The sequence below is a fragment of the Doryrhamphus excisus genome, chromosome 6 (genome assembly GCF_030265055.1).
Source record: "Doryrhamphus excisus isolate RoL2022-K1 chromosome 6, RoL_Dexc_1.0, whole genome shotgun sequence".
NCBI lineage: Eukaryota > Metazoa > Chordata > Actinopteri > Syngnathiformes > Syngnathidae > Doryrhamphus > Doryrhamphus excisus.
The window spans coordinates 792,636-810,243 of record NC_080471.1 but is presented as its reverse complement, the minus strand read 5'-3'; the positions used below and the strand labels follow the sequence as shown (position 1 = coordinate 810,243).

Genomic DNA, 17,608 nt, shown 5'->3' with positions numbered 1-17,608 from the left:
TAGACTCCCGTATTTCATCACAAAAAAAAGGTTCAGCAAAATATCAGTTCCCGACTAAAACAGGGAGATGAAACATCTAACCCAGGGGTGGGCAAACTTTTTGACTCGCGGGCCGCATTGATATAACAAAATTTCCGGGGGGGTGGGGTGGGGGTGGGGGGAGGGGGGGGGCAGACTATATATTTTACACGTAACAGTCCACCTGGTATTATTGTATCTGTAAAATTGTCATGCAATCTGCTATTATTATTTATTATTTTATATTTATATTTAAATATTTTAAAAATAATAAAATATTATAATAATTAAAACAAAATTAGAATAATAATTATTATATTATTATTATGTAAAAATATGCAAATATAACAATATTATTATATATAATTAATATAATAATTAGCATTAATATAATAAATATAATAATCATAATAGTTATAATAATATAATAATTATTATTTTAATTTTTATTATTATTATGTGCTTGTGTCTCTTTTTTCAGGAGCACTTTGTAAACAACAGACCATGTCAAACAACGAAATTGATACAACCATCAAAAGGTTGGCTCAGGCCATGATGCCAGGTTGTATGTTGAGTTTAAATGAAATACTTTGGAAAGATTGGGCGGGCCGTATTCAAACACTTGGCGGGCCGGATGTGGCCCCCGGGCCGTAGTTTGCCCACCCCTGATCTAACCTATACCACAAGTGAAAAGTGAAAGTGCACGTAAATTTCAGCTCTTATGAAATGCATTGTGGCTCTTTTTATGGCTTTTTAAAGCTGCTCTAAAAGTGTCATCCATCAGTGTGCAGTTGCATCATCAAAAAATAACATTGTATAAATACATATGTGGTATTGCATGCATTAACAAAGACAGTTGACAAACATGACCAACCAGTCAAAAGGTGATTCTAAATTCTGTCATACAAGTTTGTACAGAACCTTAAAAGTGACTTGTTATTTTTTTAGGCTTTTTCTGACCTATAAATGTCGTATTCTTGTGTTAAACGATGCCAGGAAGTGCAGAATCTGGAAGATCTAGAAAGCTTTATGTGTGGGTTATTATGTGTAGCTGCTCTATAGAAGTGCACAACTCAATACAAAGAGCTGAAAATGAGCATAATGGGTCCCCTTTCATATCTCATGCGTTCATGCATGACTCTTACCTCTCTTTGCTTAGCGCCATGCGTGGGGGATCTAAGTTGGGATTCTCCATGGACTCCATTTGCGGGCATCGCAGGAAGTAATAGAGGGTGTGGAGGGCGTCAGGTGACCAGGACACAGGCTGCTGTGGGCGTGCATGGCGAGCTGGACTCAAACCTGGACGCACTGAGCTCAGACGCTGCATGTGGTGCATGGCACGGGATACCAGGTCACCTGGAAAAAAAATGACATCAAATGATTCCCGTGCTGAGAAAAGTATCGACACCGGCCTGTAGTCAGACCCCTTACACAAATCTTAAAAACAAATAACAAGAGATCTGGTGCTTAATGTAAACTCTGCAGGATTCCAATTTAACCGGAATTCCCCTTTTCCTAAACCACTTACATTTAACACTCCGGCACTTATCTATGGTATCTGTCATTAGCGGTGTCATTATCGGTAAACACAGCCAGATGCCGATTCTAAATCAACTACTGAAGTTGGTAATACCTTAACAGATAACAGATCAACAGTACCAATAAAACATGATACAGTTAAATGTCTATTAGCTGTGTCAATGCATAAAAGTATATTCATGTGTACGGTATGTACTAAGTATCACTGTTGATTATAAAAATATTCCCACTTCATCTCGGGTATGGAGGGAGCATTGCTGGAAGAATATAATCTGATTTTTTTTTCATTACACCAGAAATTAAACAAAAATATCTTAAAGTTACCCAGCCATGTTGGCGTCAGTGTGGTACAGTCAATGTTAACCATTCACATGTGTTTTGGTTATGCCCAAATATCACCGATTTTTGGAAGAGGGCCTGTAAAACCTTCGGATTTTGGGTTACAGTGTGACTTTTTCATGCGAGACATTGTATCTGGGAGACTTTGTGTTAAGGGAAGATATATTTATATTTACATAAAATCATGTTGGTAGCATGTAAAAAAGCCATTACCAAAAAAATGGCTTAATCCAAGACCCCTGGTACTGGAGGACTGGCTTTGTGTAATGAACACAATACATGATATGGAACTATTAACACATGGATTGAGGACTGAAGAAAACATGTGTTGAGAAAAATGGGTGAAATGGACATTGTTCAGACAGAAACCAAGGAAATGACTCAAATTGCACCATGACAAAGAATGTGAAATAACTAAATTGTATACTGTGTATGTCCAGTGCCTCCTTTTTGTTTTTAGTTTGTTTGTATTAATGTTGACGTTTTGTTTAAAAAAAATGAAAAAAAATATTCCCACTACTTCAGTACGAGGTACATTATTTTAAAAAAAACAAAAGAAAAGAACAAATGTAACTTATTACTAGAGAACAGAAATATGTAGAAACTAATGTTTTTTTTCCGATGACAGATGAGTGCCCTAGAACACCATAATCTGTGTGCCTTGAAAAATCAGTCAAAATTATCAAAAAGGGACGGCTTTTGAAAAATTGCTGGGATTACGCACGGGTAAAACTTTACAATTTGTGGGAAGTAAAACAACAAAAAAAAAAACAAAAAAAAAACAACAACAAAAAACGTGAACTATATTATGAAAGCAGGAAGTGAACAAATGTAACAGTTACTGATTGTAAAAGTACCAGATGGAGGGGTAGGATTTAATAAGCTTTGCTTCTTCCTACTCCTTTTGGACATGTGGAACTGTGAACCGATTATGGGATGCACTCAATTGTAATCTGATGCATGTTCAACTGAAATAAAACCATTACCATTACCATTACCAACGATGGTGTTGTAATAAGTTCACACTCAAAGTGTGCATAGAGCAATAAAAACAATAAAATAAAATAAAACAATAAAAACACTGTTCACATTTGGACCAATTTAGTGCCAAACTAAACAGAATTATTCAAAAGGGGAATTGCGGGGCATTGGGAGAGCATTTGCATGACCATATTTGTCCCAAATGTAAAGAGCAATGAATGGACTATCAGTCATCACAGGAAGGGTGTGTGTTTGTGTGTGTTTGTGTGTGTGTGTGTGTGTGTCGAGAAGGGGGTGTTGTGGGTAGAAAAGAACAAGGGAGAGTGAAACAGGCCAAGCTGAACTTGGTATCATATAGCACTCATTTAGTGTGATTACCGCAGGGTTAATTTCTAACCGGATTAGCATGACTGGGGCAGTGCAGGGGTTGAGGCTTGGGGGTTTTGGCCAGTTTGTGTGTGTGTGTGTGTGTGTGCATTAAAGAGTTTGGGTTAGATAGGGTTGGCTCTCCTTAAACAGACCCCACTTAAAGCTGAAGGGCCTCCTTTGTGTTAACCGCTAACAGCAGTCCACCCAGGAGGTCTCCGAGGAATCCTCGCCTAAGATTGAGTCTTTGCCTGGTTTTACAACCCATATTGAGCCCTGAGGCCTGAACTAGCTGTCAGGGGCGAAACACCAAAATGAAATACTACATCTCTAAGATTGCTTTTTAGGGTTCCTTTTGAGAATGGTTTCTTGTTGTTTTTTATTTATTTAAAAAGTCATAAAGAAAAATGATTGCACCCTATCACACAAGTGCACCATAGTTGGATCGAGGACTACAACTGGCCAAAATATTCAACTTTTCACTTTTCAGTATCAGTTTTGCATATTTTGCTAAAATATTTAGTAGCGTTCCATTCAATATTCATCCTGTTCAAGTATGCCGTGTGTCCGTGTGTCTTGCCAAGTCCTCTGTAAAGATCCAAGAGGACTGAGCAGCCAAGTACAGACGCTCCTGTATGGTCTCCTTGGCCTCACATCAGAGTGCCAAGCCCTCTGTGTTTTGCTCGTGTGTTGGATATCAGCGAACACATTGCCTGTGTGTGTCTGTTTGTGTTTGTAGGCGCGAAAGAGTGTGAAGCATGCCAGCCCTGCCCAGACCAGCTCGGATTCATACCACTGGGGCAATGTGGCACAAAGAGTCCACTGAGCAAAGTGGGAGAAAGAGTGCGTCTGTGTGAGAGAGTGTGCGTTCACTTTCTTAACGACCAGCTAACGACGGTGGTGTATGAACGTGGTCTTGTGTTCGAGGGAACAAATGGCAAAGTGTTTGCTCCCTTGGAAAGAGGAAACGTATATAGCACTAGCACCAAACCTATTCCTCTTACCCTTGTCACAACAGTCTTTCCATCCTTTACTCGGACCTAAACCTCATTCATCCACCGTGTCCACAACGCTCTTCTACTCCTTTGCTGATGACCTTTGAAATCGATCTTTCAATGAACTGGATTGAACCCAGTTTTCCATTACTGTCATGTGAAGTAGAGTAAATATTGTATATACAGTAAACCTCGGATATATCGGACTCGGATATATCGGAAATTCGCTCACAACGGACAGATAAAAAAAGAACCAATTTTTCTGTAATGCATTTCCAATAAAAATTCATTGCATATATCAGATTTTTTATAACGGATTTCGCCTATTTCGGATAAAATCTCCAGTCCCGTTCCAATGCATTTCCATTAAATTTCCCTCGCATGTATCGGATGGCCGCATCGTGGCGCTCCGATTCGCCGAATCGTGACAGGCCGCTATACGACGTCATTTGCAGCGTTTGCAGCGTTGCCTGCGCGTCCAGGTACATTGGAAACATAGTCAAGGAAGTGCCTTTTTATAACGGATAAAATCCGATTTACGCATATACCGGATATAAATCCGATATATGCGTAAAACGGACATTTTCCGGTATACGCATATAACGGATTTCGCATATATCGGACAAAACCAGTGGGAACAATTGAATCCGATATATCCGAGGTTTACTGTATTATGTTATGACCTATACCAGGGGGGGGGGGTGCAGACTATATATTTTACACGTAACAGTCCACCTGGTATTATTGTATCTGTAAAATTGTCATGCAATCTGCTATTATTATTTATTATTTTATATTTATATTTAAATATTTTACAAATAATAAAATATTATAATAATTACAATAAAATAAAAATAATAATTATTATATTATTATGTAAAATATGCAAATATAACAATAATATTATATATAATTAATATAATAATTAGCATTAATATAATAATTAGCATTAATATAATAATTATAATAATCATAATATTTCTAATAATAATTATAATAATCTAATAATAATTATATATTTTAATTATTATTATTATTATTATTATGTGCTTGTGTCCCTTTTTTCAGGAGCACTTTGTAAACAACAGACCATGTCAAAAAACGAAATTGATAAAACCATCAAAAGGTTGGCTCAGGCCATGATGCCAGGTTGTATGTTGAGTTTAAATGAAATACTTTGGAAAGATTGGGCGGGCCGTATTCAAACACTTGGCAGGCCGGATGTGGCCCCCGGGCCGTAGTTTGCCCACCCCTGACCTATACTGTACTGACATAACACACTCGGGTAGCAACTATATTATAGTGGCATGTATATGAATGATGTATGATGCTTGGTGCATGCCTGTCAAACATTTCTATGGAAAATACAAACAATTCTGCTATTTACGTCATATTTTTTAACAAATGTCTACTCTTGTTTTTCCATTAAATTTAAAATACAGGGAAAATAGGGGAAATCTATTCAAATGGGAGGGCGCCAGGAAAGAATTAGGTGGAAGGGAAGGTTGAGAGGTCAATACCATCATGCACCCTTGCTTGTTTATACAAAAAAAGAAACGTAATTGCATCATGATTCATGACACTACCATGTAAATGTATTGGAAAATATGAAAATGGGGTCACGTTTGCAGCTCTATAATAAAAAACACACTAGCTGGTCCATAAGTGCAACATTTTGATGTGCATTTCAATCAAAATGCAGTACAAAAACAGAAAAACTGACTCCATTTCTGTCACATAAAAGATTCTCCATCCTTTCTGAAGTTCACCCTTTGTCAACTTCAGTATTTGAGAGATGAAATAGCACGTCAGATATTGTCACCTGTTTCACAACACTATTATATTTAGCTACACTGAAGTAAGTGTGTTACATGACTTACTGAGTTCGGAGATGCTGCCCACACAGGTAGCCAGCAGGGACTGTTCCAGCGTCCTGAGCTCCAGTTGGGCATAGGCATCCTCCCTGCAGTCCACAGAAGTCTGTTGATTCTCTGTATAAGGACTGAAATGGGCCGGCAGGGACAAGACACCTACGGGAACGAAAAACAGGGAGAAAGGAATTTATAGCAGACATATAATGTTGGTGAGGATCGCAAACAAGTCCCAGCATTGCCTGTGGAGAACAATTGTTGGTTGTATTTACCGAGTAAATGTGTAAACGTGTTACATGTAATCGATGGTAATGAGGCCAAATAAAAAAGTGAGTTATGATCGGGAACATAAACTACCGGTAGGCAGCCAGTGGTGACTTGGTAATGGTAATGGTAATGGTTTTATTTCATTTGAACATGCATCAGATTACAATTGAATGCATCCCATAATCAGTTCACAGTTCCACATGTCCAAAAGGAGTAGGAAGAAGCAAAGCTTATTAAATCCTACCCCTCCATCTGGTACTTTTACAATCAGTAACTGTTACATTTGTTCACTTCCTGCTTTCATAATATAGCTTTTATTTTTATTTTTATTTTTATTTTTATTTTTATTTTTATTTTTATTTTTATTTTTATTTTTATTTTTATTTTTATTTTTATTTTTATTTTTATTTTTATTTATTTTTTTTTGTTACCTACCAAAGTATGAGGTCATAAATCCTACCCCTCCATCTGGTACTTTTACAATCAGTATCTGTTACATTTGTTCACTTCCTGCTTTCCATAATAGTTTTTTTTTATTTATTTTTTTGTTTTTTAATAATGTACCTCGTACCGAAGTATGAGGTGATATGAGCATCCAATGACATAATGGGTACCATAGTAACTGGTTTTTAACCTTATGCATTATTTTAGCTGTTTGAAGATGAACTATATCAGCAAGTTGAAGTATTTGTGATTTTAGAAATAAGGAGTTAGTATGTTCTCTGTAGGCGGCATTATGAATTATCCTTACTGACCTTTTTTGCAGTACATTTAGCGAGTGAAGATTGCTTTTGCAGTTATTATTACCCTATACTTCACATGATCATGCATTTTATATAATGGCAATTAAAACCATTGACACAACATCACAATGAATTTAGAGTGGTGATTAGACACTAACTAAATCATGAACAACTTTTCACAGCCTGTGTGACTACAGGAAATAGGAACGGTCAATACAAACAAAGGTTTGATGATTGCCAGCCCCCAACAACCACTACTGATGTTTTTCCTCCATATAGTAGAACCAGGAAATACATGGGATTTGGAGTTTGTTCCTGTTTTTACAAAACAACCTGCAAACAAGTTATTAATTATAAGAAGGAGCTTTAGTTGGGGATTTCTTTGTAAAGCTCCCTAAAAGCCTCCACTTTACCTACTGTGACCCAGTGGTGGGAAATGACTGGTTCTCAAGAGCTGAGACGTAGAATTCATGGCATTGGAAGGAAAGAAAATAATTCAATATAATTCTCCATTGCATGGCTATGCTAAAATGGGTTGGTCTCGTGTGGGATTTCCTATATGGAACCATGGACCCCCAAGCCATGCCGCCCCCAACAAAGCGAATATATGAGTCTGTGTAAAAACATATTTTAAACTACGTTATGTGGAGTATGGATTACCTACATGTCTAAATTAGATTTACTGATGGCTGCTCCCACTAAACTGAATTAAAATAGTATGAACCGTTGTTAGACGGGTTTCGTTGTACAAAATTAGGCACACAAAATATCATGGTAAGATTACAATGCAATGAAGTTCTGAAGGATTGTTTGCAGCACATTTGAAAAATAGTTCCGACCTTGTCAGTCGCAAGCATGCACCAAGGTCAGTAGATATCTCTTGAAAAATGCAAGAGAAATATGATCTCAGGGAAGAACTATATTTGAAACACTTATATGCGAGGACTACGTTAAAAAGCCATAGCATTTCAGTATGTGGAATCAAACTATGGAATGGATTGAGTAAGGAAATCAAACAATGCACAACGATGAGCCAATTCAAGAAACAATACAAGCAGTTGATGTTTGCTAAATACAAGAATGAAGAGTCTTGAACCTTTCATGATGTACTATATATATCACTATATTGACACTTACTATGGTACCCATTGTGGCATTGGATGCTCATATCACCTTGTCAAATAAAACTAAAAAAATTAAAATTAAAAAAACTTTTTAATTATATTATGAAAGCAGGAAGTGAACAAATGTAACAGTTACTGATTGTAAAAGTACCAGATGGAAGGGTAGGATTTAATAAGCTTTGCTTCTTCCTACTCCTTTTGGACATGTGGAACTGTGAACTGATTATGTGATGCATTCAATTGTAATCTGATGCATGTTCAAATGAAATAAAACCATTACCATTACCATTACCATTACCAAAGATACATGGCTAACAGAGCATGAATAGGACCAAGCTGATCCCATTGTAAGCTATGATATCAGCCATATTTGTAAACAAGCAGCATTATTCAACAAGACTATTGCAAAGTGTCTTGTGTTGAATTGCGAGAAGAGTTTCTCCTGAACTTATTTGCTTGAACCACCTCTCGGATGTGTTCATTTTTATGGTTCATTTGGTTTTATGACCTAATCCAAACACAACCTGCTATATCATTGCACAGTCATCAAACAACGGTTGCAGACTTAAGCAGCAACATGGTGTCAACTGCACCCCACGCATTAACGCATGTCTTTATTGCTCTATAAAAGATAGGTCAACTGTGAGTGTAAATGTAATTGCAAGCATAAATCGAGCTACAGTGCCGAGGCGGTTGAATATTGACTGAGTCGTTCAAAACTTACAAGGTGGTGGGTATTCGACTGTTAACGTTTTCACTTACCCCTGCTGCCACTGTTTAAATTGAAAGAGAAACCAGGCATTTATTGTACAAGTAAGTGCATTTGTCTTAGTATATTAACCGTTTGGAAAACAGATCTGCTCCTTGCCTCAAATCAACTCTACTTTCCACTTCCTGTTCCTGTCTATCACCTCACACCCCCTAGAACTCAGGAACTCACAAACACAGAGAGATTGAAGAACCCGGTTACTTGCAAACATGTCTATGGGAGTCTTCTGTGGGAGATTTTTTTTTTTATGGATTCACACTGTGACACCCCACTCAAATACTCTATTCAATATCAAAACCTGAATCAGTACATTACTTAGTTCATGAAATCCATATTGATGCTAGAGCAGGGGTCTCAAACTCAATTTAACAGGGGGCCACTGGAGCTAGGGTCTGGGCGAGGCTGGGCCGCATCAGGTAAACAGAACAATGAATAAACTTTGCTTTGGTTCCGATTTTCGACAATAAAAGCTCTGATAAAACAGTCCACTGTTCTCAAATATCTTAATTTTTATTTTTCTACACAAAATAAGAAATAGGAAATAAAATAAATAAATAAAATCAATCAATCAGTAATAAATAAATATAATAATAATAATAATAAAACGGCAAATAATAAAAACTTGAGAAACCACATATAGTTGGTGGTTAGACACATTATTTTTTTTTCAGATTAAAATGAACAAAGCATTATTAGAGCCCTGTAGACATGACAAAACACGACTATAGTCACATTTATACTCTTTTTATTTACAACATATTGCGCAACTGAAGGTCTTGAGAAACATGCTAACTCGCAAACCAGAGAGCTAGCAACCTAAACGGTAGCCTCCAAGTTATTTCCTTTAAACTTAAAAAGCCAAAAACTTACCACTTCCACACGGATAGGGAGGATAACTATTAACAGTTATTTAACCTTTAACATGAACATTAATCAAATGTAATATTTTTTTTCTGGGTACATGATACCATACAGCATCCATATCAAACTTGCGCGGGCCGCACTGACATTAAACTTTCATATCAAGGCGGGGGCCTCAAACTAGTGTCCTGCGGGCCACATTTGGCCCGCGGGCCGCGTGTTTGAGACCACTGTGCTAGAGTAACTGACGAAGGGAACAAGGTTATAAAAGTCTAACTTCAGCTCTCTCTCGCTCTCTGTCTCTCTCGTCCACTCGATGCAAAACCTGACTTGTATAATATGTGCTGACTCCCCGTTCCTAACAATGAAAAAGGCTGCCTCTAGCAGAAGGCGACCACTACAAAGAACATGTCAGGCAAACAAAATCACTTTCCTGTGCACAAAAGAACACAATAGTAATGTCTGTACTTCTCTTCGGTTACTTTGTGTTCAAACAAGAACACCAAGACAACAAGAACACATACTTTGCTAAAGAACCCAGAGTGTTTTTAATTAACTGGTTTGATTATGTTAATGCTCACGCACTGCAGACTCATCCTTCAGTTAGATTAGTAGATCGCAGGAATTGTGTAATCATTCTGCAGGTGATATGCTGGAATGAATTTTTACCCTAATTGCTCAAATTAACAGCGCCTTAACCGAGTTAAAGTCTATAGATAAGGTAAGTAGTTCCAAGTGATTCAGCCACACCCAACGCAGTTCCCACCCTTTTTTTTTTTACCACCGAAGCCCAGCCAAAGTCATCTGGACTTGACAGAGGTTTACAATCCCACCAGGGCCCGTCTCCACATCCACCACAATATTAGAGGAATGTCAACAAAAGAAACTGGAATCACTGGAAAACAAGACATTGGTGAACTTTGTGAGGGTGGGGAGCCTTTTGTGGCTATTATGGTACAATTTCTGAGGTTTACCATGCAAATGGCATGTGGGAATCAAGGCTACAAATCGACAACATAAACATACCACAAAACCCGTGGTAGTCCCCAGCCATCCAAACTATCTTGCAGAATTATTGCACTTCAGCCAAGCTATCAGTCAAAGCGCTCTCGAGTAAAATGCAGTAAGACGGTGGAAACCCGACAGCTGAGTTACTATGTTTCTGCTCAATGTTTTGCCAAGCCAAACTGTCATAATAAATTAGCTGCCATCACGGGTCATATCATATTAACAACAAAAAGTTCAACTTAGAGTTTTCTTTTCACTTAAACCTTCAAATATTCTTAGATTTATGGTTATGGTTTTATTTCATTTGAACATGCATCAGATTACAATTGAATGCATCACACAATCAGTTCACAGTCCAAAAAAGAGTAGGAAGAAGCAAAGCTTATTAAATCCTACCCCTCCATCTGGTACTTTTACAATCAGTAACTGTTACATTTGTTCACTTCCTGCTTTCAGAATATAATTTTAATTTTTTTTTTTAGTTTTTTTATTTTAATTTTTTTAGTTTTATTTGACAAGTTAATATGAGCATCCAATGACATAATGGGTACCATAGTAGGTGTCAATATAGTGATATATATAGCACATCATGACTGGTTCAAGACTCTTCATCCTTGTATTTAGCAAACATCAACTGCTTGTATTGTTTCTTGAATTGGCTCATCGTTGTGCATTGTTTGATTTCCTTACTCAATCCATTCCATAGTTTGATTCCACATACTGAAATGCTATGGCTAGCATAACGTAGTCCTAGCATAGAAGTGTTTCAAATGTAGTTCTTCCCTGAGATCATATTTCTCCTCTCTTGTAGAGAAGTATTGGATGACATTTTTTGGTAATTGATTATTTTTAGCCTTATGCATTATTTTAGCTGTTTAGATGAACTATATCAGCAAGTTGAAGTATTTGTGATTCTAAAAATAAGGAGTTAGTATGTTCTCTGTAGGCGGCATTATGAATTATCCTTACTGGCCTTTTTTGCAGTACATTTAGCCAGTGAAGATTGCTTTTGTAGTTATTAGCCCATATTTTTCCACACAATAAGTAAGATATGGTAGAACCAGAGAGCAATAAAGAGTGTGGAGTGATTTCTGATTGAGAACTAATTTTGCTTTGTTCAATATTGAAATATTTCTGGCCACTAATATATGAATAAGAAAGCCAATTATTGCACCAATTGGTCTGTGTGTGATAATTAGTTTTGTCTACCTCAAAGAATGTGTGAAAGACACATGATTAGATTTGGTCAAAGAATGTGTGTGTGTGTGTGTGTGTGTGTGCCGACAAATGCATAAGTAACGTGTCTGTCCTGCGACCTTAACAGCCTCTTCATTCATTAAAGGGTGGATCAGAGAGTCGGGGGAAAGTGGGCTTCAAAGTCATTTCCTTGAGCCAAAATAGGGCAGTCAGTGACCGAGAGGACAAGGAGGCTATATGCTAACTCCTGTTTGGATGGTGGAGGATGGAAAACCCTACAATAGTACAGTGTTTAACAGAGTTGTTATTGGATCAACCTCTCCGTGCCCTGGCAAGAAAATACAAACACACATGCTTTCTTTGAGAAATTGCCGGTTCCTTCTCTAATACACGGCAAATTGTCACAAGTTCTGCATGTGAGCGGATTGCGAGAGAATAAAACAGATACCTTGTGTAAATTTATGTAAATGTTTTTATTTTGCAGCCACGGCATTGATCAAGCTTCACCATGTAGGGTAAAAAAAAAAAAGTGTTTGCTTGCCATGGTGGGTCCTCCCCATGATCGTTATCTAAACAGACTTCAAATGGGACAGAGGGGCATTTAGGAAGCCTAAGTGGTCCATTAGTGTTCATGCTAAAAATAATTCTGTTTCAGTTTGAAAAATATGCACGTCTACAAACTGCCTTTACAGATAAAGAAAAGCATTCATACGGTGAATTATACAAATTCTCATTTAGAAATAAAATTATGAAACGTTCAAATCTCAATGGAAAGACGCATGCTCTTTACCAATCATGTGCAAGAACCTTGACAAATGCAGGAAGAGGCTGATAAATCACTAACTATGATAGGCAGGCGAGTTAGGGTCTGCTCAATATAATTTGACACCTCCAGGGACTCTTGGCTGGAAGGGGTCAGGGTTCAGAGGGGATGCTCAGCTGGGGTTAAAAACACAGGTAATCTCATCAGCTGTGAAGGAAGAGATATACACAAATCTCTGGGTTTGGACACTTACCCACATTGTCAATCACTCGCACAGTGACAATGAACAGAAAGTTGAAACATAAAGAGATCCTGAATTTGAGAAAGAAGAAATTGTGAAAGAAAAAAGCAGAAAAAGGCCATTAATGGTAAGTACTTGTCATTTATGCGTGTTTTCCCTGTGTTTGTTTGTAAACTACTAAATAAATGGCTAGGAAATAAAATGACATTAGTTGCAACCTTCATTTAATCCAGTGGTGAGCAAACTGTGACCCGTGGGCCACATTTGGCCCGCCAAGTGTCTTAATCTGGCCAACCGTGTTTTTCGAAATTCCGTTTTTGAACCCGTAACATCAAAGCTTTATCCGGCAACATGACTTGCAGTGCTATTGTGGCACGCTTGAGTCGTACAGGGAATATTCCGATGCAATCTGTAGCTTGTACATCCAAACAACACAACACATCAACGAACACAAAGTGGTACTCTCTCTACCAACATTTTGCCGTGTTTGTCGCATTTTTGCTCCATTGCAAAATATGTCGAGGAGGTTACGTTAACATACTCTTAATGTCCAGTATTTTATTGTTCATAAATCATTTTGTTGTTGTCGCTGGACTACCCAGCATGCTTTGCGGAACTTGTAAAAAACAGTTATGTGTTATGTTTAGCGCTTCGATGTCGTTTTTCACCCACGTAGTAGTACCGTAAAACGGGGTTATAAGGGACGGCGAGGTAATAAGTAACAATTTTCAGGAAAATGTTTTTTGAATGATTTGTTTTAATATTTAATATAATATTTAATAATGAATATTATAAATAAATATTTAATAATTTAATCAAACGGACCGAAAACGTTACCTTAATAAACTAATGAATGAGAGTGACAAAGTGTGCGGGAACCTCTTTTTGAACTCTTTTTGAACAATTTGTTCAAAAATATATGCTTCTTTGAAAAAAAACAACACAAAGCAGCTTCCTGTTTAATATGAAAAGGCAGAATTACATTTTAAATATTTTTCCAAAAATTGTCCCTTATTACCCCACCATCCCTTACAACCCAATTTACGATAGCAGTTAATTTATGTGAAGTTAACTTGCTATGGATGTGTTGTGTTTTCGTTTTATTGCACCGTGAGTAAGTATGTTGTTATCTTTGATGACGACCCATATATGGACGGCTCGCGAGTCGAAAAGTTTACCCAACCCTAATTTAGTCATTTTTGTGACTAAATATAACAATAAACAGTAGCTACAGGTTGTGTTGACCGGTGAACAAGGTGACACTGACACAGAACATAAAATAAGAAAAACACCATAATTCCTTGAAGGGTTTCAAACCCACTTCCGTATTATACACCTAAACATAGACAAACCTACATACACACACACACACACACACAAGCTGGGATTGGATTTGCCATGCCTGGCTTTGGTTTCCCACAGTCCTGAAAATATTGTAAGCTCCTCAGCACAACTCACCCTAATCCTAAACATGACTTCAGAATCCCTCCTTTGAGCTCCCAGCCTCTTTTTTTCATTCTTCCACTTTTCTCTGGTCCCACTCTATTTCTTTCTAATCAACTTGACATTCCACGCCAACCGTGGTGCCTGTGGCTATCTGGTCTCGTTCTGAAGTCCACGGTTTCCATATGTTGTGATGCCACTTCCCATCGCGTGCAGCAAAGGGACAGAAGAACCATAACCGGATGATATAGTTTTATAGGTTTCACTAGCTTATTGTCCGGTCCTCGGGGGTATAAAAATATACATCAATACAAACACTGACTTTGTTTCTTCGACAAAAGACATTGACAACAATGACAACGTATGGTGGCTATTACAACCTTTCTTCAATAGCAAAAGCACATACACACGCGACCTCAAACCCACCCTCTCATAATAGAATCCACTTTTACCACTAAGATGATGTCACCACCTAAAACTGTGCCAAAAACTGCATTACAGAAACAAAAACACAGCAAAAAAAGTCCATCTCATGATAAGAATAGATGGCTTGAATAAAAGAAGAGTTCTCTCAAAGACTAGACCAGGGGTGGGCAAACTACGGCCCGGGGGCCACATCCGGCCCGCCAAGTGTTTGAATACGACCCGCCCAATCTTTCCAAAGTATTTCATTTAAACCCGACATACAACCTGGCATCATGGCCGGGGCCAACCTTTTGATGGTTTTATCAATTTCGTTTTTTGACATGGTCTGTTGTTTACAAAGTGCTCCTGAAAAATAATAATAATAATAATAATAATAATAATAATAATAATTATTATTATTATTATTATTATTATTATTATTAGATTATTATAATAATTATTAGAACTATTATGATTATTATAATTATTATATTAATGCTAATTATTATATTAATTATATATTATATTATTGTTATATTTGCATATTTCACATAATAATAATATAATAATTATTATTTTAATTTTATTGTAATTATTATAATATTTTATTATTTTTAAAATATTTAAATATAAATATAAAATAATAAATAATAATAGCAGATTGCATGACAATTTTACAGATACAATAATACCAGGTGGACTGTTACGTGTAAAATATATAGTCTGCCCCCCCCCCCCCCCCCCTGTAAATTTTGTCATATCAATGCGGCCCGCGAGTCAAAAAGTTTGCCCACCCCTGGACTAGACCTTATTAGCCGTAATGCATCCAGGTATCCATTTTAAACAGAGACATTTTAAAAACAAGCTCCACTCTTGCTCTATTTGGATGATTCGTTGTGGGCTGAGCTTTGTCTTAATGTGTGTTTGCACAATTTGCTCTCATTCTGTCATTGATCAAACCCTCGGTTTGATCACCTGAAAAACAGCAGAAAAACTCTTACAGCATTTCAGTTCTCTCGCTGTTCAATACAAGTGAGCATCGGCACACATGTTAAAAGAGGTGAATTAACACAACACGGTTTACTTCCTCACTCGGGCAAATCCGTTCCTGACATCAAGCGAAATAAATCAATCTGTTTCAATTTTCATATCCGGCTATAAACTCAGTCGCTCTGCTTACAGTTCCCACACACCAATGAGCATGAGTTTTATACAGGGACTTAGAATTTGACGTTTCAAAGAACTGAAATCCAAAATCACTGTTGCAAATCTAAAGCAGCTTTCTGATGATTAACATTCCGGTTTGGGCACAGTAGAGAGCATGACGCAGTGCACCGAGAGTCAAATGAGGAAAAGAAACCAGGGCTACTGTGGTTAGTGATGGACGGTGAAAGGTTTACGGATAAGACTGGAGGTGCACTGAATTTTTTATAATTTTTTTCAGCTCACCGCTCAAAATAATAATCAGTTTCACCTCAAAGAGGAAAAGAAGCTCACAGATTTATACAACTACAGTAAACCTCGGATATATCGGACTCAGATATATCGGAAATTCGCTCACAACGGACAGATAAAAAAGAACCGATTTTTCTGTAATGCATTTCCAATAAAAATTCATTGCATATATCGGATTTTTTATAACGGATTTCGCCTATTTCGGACAAAATCTCCAGTCCCGTTCCAATGCATTTCCATTAAATTTCCCTCGCATATGTATATCGGATGGCCGCATCGTGGCGCTCCGATTCGCCGAATCGTGACAGGCCGCTATACGACGTCATTTGCAGCGTTTGCAGCGTTGCCTGCGCGTCCAGGTACATTGGAAACATAGTCAAGGAAGTGCCTTTTTATAACGGATAAAATCCGATTTACGCATATACCGGATATAAATCCGATATATGCGTAAAACGGACATTTTCCGGTATACGCATATAACGGATTTCGCTTATATCGGACAAAACCAGTGGGAACAATTGAATCCGATATATCCGAGGTTTACTGTATATGATGAAGGTCACTATGTCATCACCTACTGTAGCTTCTTAAGCCACTTTGCAGAATAAATAAATTTGTATTATTTAATGACAATCCACAATGAATGGACAAGCCTTTTCTTTGTTTTTCTTTGTCCACGGTAACAAAAGTGTCCAAATCTGCCCTACATACCATTATAGTGCCATTGTTAACAATAATATAATGCACTATAAAATAACACAATGCTGTGGGATGATACTGGTTAGTTGGATTGGGACGGCACAATGCCTATTTGTCAGTGATGGAACACAAATAAGAGACCACAATAAATCAACGGACCACCCAACCTCTAACATAAAAAGGTGGCGCATTTGTGCACCAATCACTGAAGTGTAATCCAATGCACAACTCATGTGACCTTACGTCGGGATAGAAGATGACAGCCGTGTCGAGCTCTAAAAGTGGGTGTGTGACGACCTGGGTGTGTCCAGAAGGTGCGGGGCGTCTCACCTCTTTAGTCAAAGGCAGTAAAATACCTCCAGTGAGACCTAATTCGAACCCAGTGCCCATCTGACACCCCAAGGGGCTTACATCTCACCCCTGACCCTTTCACACAGAACACAAGTGGGTGTGTCCGCACGTCCAAAGCGCTGTGCTCTAAGTAGATTTGCCCCACCCTTCTTTTAAAACCATCACATCCTCCA

The 17,608-nt window shown here is 37.6% G+C and overlaps 1 protein-coding gene across 1 annotated transcript in view; it reads right to left on the bottom strand.

Moving 5' to 3' along the window:
* Positions 1–17,608, bottom strand: part of LOC131130988 (ankyrin repeat and BTB/POZ domain-containing protein 2-like) — a 50,924-nt gene that overhangs the window by 11,328 nt on the left and 21,988 nt on the right. The window contains exons 2-3 of the mRNA XM_058075226.1: positions 6,119–6,268; positions 1,164–1,374 (exon numbers count right to left, since the gene is read on the bottom strand). Of these exons, the coding sequence (XP_057931209.1) occupies positions 1,164–1,374; positions 6,119–6,268 (361 nt within the window). The remainder of the gene's footprint in view (positions 1–1,163; positions 1,375–6,118; positions 6,269–17,608) is intronic.